Below are 4,420 nucleotides of genomic sequence, written 5' to 3' on the forward strand. Positions count from 1 at the left end.
GAGTAAATAGTCAGAGTTTTGTGAAGTCATAAAAGTCTGAGTATGTTTGTCTGAGTTTTGATTGTTGTCTGAGTTTCTGGATTAAAAATCTGAACCCTTAAACATCATACTGTCCGAATTTTTTGCTTCTCTTGCCTCAAGGAATATATCACAGACCCATGGCTCTGGGCGATTTTGGCGATAACTGAGAAACCCTAGCTTCTTGTTCATCTGATCCTACTCTTGATTGATCTGGGTTAGCAATTGTGGTGTTGTCGATCCTTCTGAGTAAGGTTTTTTTTTTTTTTGGGTAAAGGGTTACCCCGGTGATTCTATATATTGACAATCAACAAAGCACAAGTAGTGTAGAGAACCTACACTAGTTCAAACATGGGACATGCCCCATGAAAGTAAAACAAAATGAAAAACACATAAACACCACCAAACTGGAAAACAACTAGACTAAACTCTAGCACAAAGCAATCAAAAACGACTCAATCAGCCACCATCTTCATGAAGGTTAACTCCAATGATTCCCCATTCGCCAAGAAGCCTTCGGACATTTTCACAATTCTTTAGCTTCGCTCCCATCAATTTATATCGGACCTGTTGGAAAATAAGATCAATAATAGCTTCTGGTGGTCTCAACTCATTCTTGAATAATCTCGCATTACGCTCCTGCCAAATGAGATACGCAGTGGCGGCTACCAATAATCTTGCAACATAGCTTCCAGCTGATTTCGACCTGGACCGAGTTACAAGCCAATTAACAATGTCATCCCACTTAGAAGCAACCGACTCCATACCCGCTTTATGTCTAACTTTGTGCCAAACCTGATCCGAGAATTTACACTCGAAGAACAGATGGTTATGAGAATCATGATTTGCGTAACAAAGCAAACAGCACATCATGTTCATGTTTTTTCTCCGCGAGATATCCCAGCTTAAAATCTTATCTTGAGTGAGTAACTTACGTCTCATAATAAGCCACATTAAGAACGCATGGCGAGGGATGCATTGACTGAACCAAACAATACGGCACCACTCTACCTCCACCTCTCGATGTCTAAAGGAATCCCAAGCCCGAGCCGTTGAAAACTCATGAAGGTGATCCCCTTGACGCCACAAAAACTTGTCTTCCTTAGCCGGCTGAATAGATCGAGTATCAATCTGATTAAGAGCCGGGAGACGATGTCTCCACTCAATCGGCCAACCCCACGAAGAATTTAACCATAAATCAGCCACCTTGGCATCCAAACTGAAACCTGCATTTGCAATTTGTCTCGGAGTAAAAAATTGAAACAACGGACCTATATTGCTCCACGAGTCGAACCAAGCTGAAGTCGATAAACCATTCCCAATCTCAGCCCAAACAAAACTCCTCATTTCCGGCCGAAGTTGAATAATTTTCCTCCACGACCAGCAACAAGAAGAAGGGGTATTACAAGCCCAGAAACTTTTACCTCGTAACCTGTACGAATGAACCCAATCAACCCATAACGATTCACGTTTAGATAAAATGCTCCATATGTGCGCAGAGTAACATCACCAATACGACGAATCCCCAACCCACCCTCATACTTAGGAACACAAACAGTATTCCAAGAAACCTTTGCCCTGCCCCTCTGGAACGAACTATCATGAGACCATAGAAAATTACGCATCAAAGCTTCCAGGCTAGAGACGACTCGAGCAGGCAGGATAAACACTGAAGACCAGTAAACATGCAGAGAAGACAATACCGAAGTAATAAGTTGCAGTCTACCTGCAAACGAAAGTAATTTATTCCTCCAATGCATAATACGTTTTTCAAGCTTCTCCACCAACACCTGGCAGTCTTTGTACAATAACTTAGACGATATAAGAGGAACTCCCAAGTATCTCACTGGCAACGACCCCTCAATAAACGGCATTATATTCAGAATAGCAGTTTTAACAAACGATGGAACATTAGAGAAAAATACTGTACTTTTCTGGACATTAGGCGCCAAACCCGACATCTTAGAAAAAGAATTGAGCGCTTTCATTATACATCTAGCCGACGCAATCTCGCCCCTAGCGAAAATAAATAAGTCATCCGCAAAACACAGGTTTATAATCTGCTGACGTTCGCACCTGTTATGGAACTTAAACGAAGAGTCTATCCTTACCGTCTGCTGAAGAATAGCCGTGAGGATCTCCATCACAAGGGTAAAAAGATATGGAGAGATAGGATCTCCCTGACGCAACCCCCTCTTACCCTTGAAAAAACCATGAACATCACCATTAATACAAACCGAAAACGTGGTCGTGGAAACACAAACCATGATCCAATGAACCATGCTGCTATGAAACCCAAAACCCACCAAAATGTTCTTTAGAAACGCCCAATCAACAGTATCGTAAGCTTTCTGGATGTCCACTTTAAACGCACATTTAGGGGGGCCGATGTTTCTATGATAATTATGCATCAACTCTTGAGTTAACAGAATGTTATCGGAAATTTTTCTACCTGGAACGAAAGCCGACTGGTTGACACTCACAATGTCATTAAGCACTCCTTTGATCCTGTCAGCAACAATCTTGCTAATACACTTGTATAGCACATTACAGCAAGCAATCGGACGATAGTCCGTAACCACAGATGGCGAGGATGTCTTGGGAATAAGAACAATAAGCGTGTGGTTTAATTCCCTTAAAAGTTTCCCTGTAGCAAAGAAATCTATAACAGCTTTTGATACCTCATCACCAACAATAGGCCATGCATTCTTAAAAAAACCCGCTGTAAACCCGTCAGGACCAGGGGCTTTATCCGAACCCATGGAGAACATTGCCCTTTTAACCTCATCAGGAGTAACCGGACGGACCATATGGCGAGCAACATCCCTCTCTAACTTTTTAGAGAACAAATCAGGAGTCGGACTAATAGTCGGATTACCCGGGCAGCCCAAAAAGTGCTCATAGTGATCAACAAAAGCTCCCGAAACCATCTCATCCGTATAAACATTCCCTCGAACATCACGAATCACCTCAATACGGCTATAGTGAACTCTATTCTTGAGTGTCGAGTGGAAGAAGGCCGTATTCATATCCCCGGCCGCTAACCAGTCCACTTTAGATTTTTGCTTCAAAAACCTCTCTTCGTCTAACAACGCGGTTTGAAAATCACTTCTAGTAATAGCTTCCTCCTCTCGCAGCGTAAGACTAGACGGATCTTTATCCATATCACACTGAATACGGTCAAGCTTAACTCTAAGCTCTTCAACTTTTTTATGCAAGTTTCCTTGATGATAAAGCAGCGCACGTAACGGAGATTTCAACAGACGAAGCTTTTTAACAACCGAAAATTGATACACTCCATCAATGGACATACCCCACCCCTTCTCCACAATCGGCAAAAAATCAGGTTTATACGCCAGAAAATTAGCAAATTTAAAAGGCCGGTGTTTTCTATTTTCCATATCCGGGACGCTAACCACACACGAGCAGTGATCCGATAACCGAGAAGGATGAAAATCAGCAAAAGCACTCGGAAACTTTTCTATAAAATGAGGATTTCCCATAACTCTGTCTATCTTTTTCATTAGCCCAATCCCTTTCTTTGGTTTCTGATTCCACGTGAAATGGATACCAGTGCGTTTTATATCTACCATCTCAATTTCATCCACACACTCTTGAAATTCTTTCATGCTCAGGGACACCGAGGAACAACCCATAGATTTATCCTCAAGATTCAACGCCGAATTAAAATCACCTAGAATGACCCAAGGTTCATTACAAACAAAATTCTTATGCAAAGAAAGCTGTTTCCACAAATCCCTCCGACTAATATAGTAGTTTGCTGCATAAATTACCGAACAAAAAAACATTTTCTTAGACTGTTTTAGAATTATTTGGAGATGCATAACCTGATCAGTCTCCAAAAGCACCATAACATCAAGAATAGCCGGATTCCAACCAACAATAATACGCGTACCCTTCACACAATGGCCCCCATTCGACGTCCAGTTCCACCACCGAAAAACAGCCTTACACACTTTAGGCAGATTACTCACCTCCACATGAGATTCAAGAATTGCACATAAACTTAACTTTAACTCTTTAATGGCATGGCGAACCTCCGTTTGCTTTATGGGGCGGTTCAAACCCCTTATGTTCCACGAGGCGATACTAACCATTGAGCACCGATGAAGAAGGAGTGCTTGCCCCTTTTTTAGTGTTAATAGTTCCTTGCCTCAAAAAACCATCCATTTCATAGCCATCCGCTTCGTAAAAATCATCAACAAGCTCATCATCATCCAGATTTACTTGGGCCGGATCTGGCCTACCCCCATCCGGTTCCTCATTAGCACTCGGGTCATTACCATCTCCAGCCGATTTACTACTATGGCCTTGTTCCTCATTCACTTCATTCAAAGCATCAAAAGGATTTCGAGACACCACATTAGTTGATTCCGATTTA

General features: G+C 42.0%; 1 protein-coding gene across 1 annotated transcript; it reads right to left on the minus strand.

The window, feature by feature from the left end:
• Positions 1-477: 477 nt before the first annotated feature.
• LOC110881970 lies at positions 478-1,365 on the minus strand. The gene has a single exon (XM_022130090.1). It carries the CDS (start codon positions 1,363-1,365, stop codon positions 478-480), a length of 888 nt encoding a protein of 295 aa, XP_021985782.1.
• Positions 1,366-4,420: the final 3,055 nt, after the last annotated feature.

Source organism: Helianthus annuus, chromosome 10 (genome assembly GCF_002127325.2).
Source record: "Helianthus annuus cultivar XRQ/B chromosome 10, HanXRQr2.0-SUNRISE, whole genome shotgun sequence".
Taxonomy (NCBI): domain Eukaryota; kingdom Viridiplantae; phylum Streptophyta; class Magnoliopsida; order Asterales; family Asteraceae; genus Helianthus; species Helianthus annuus.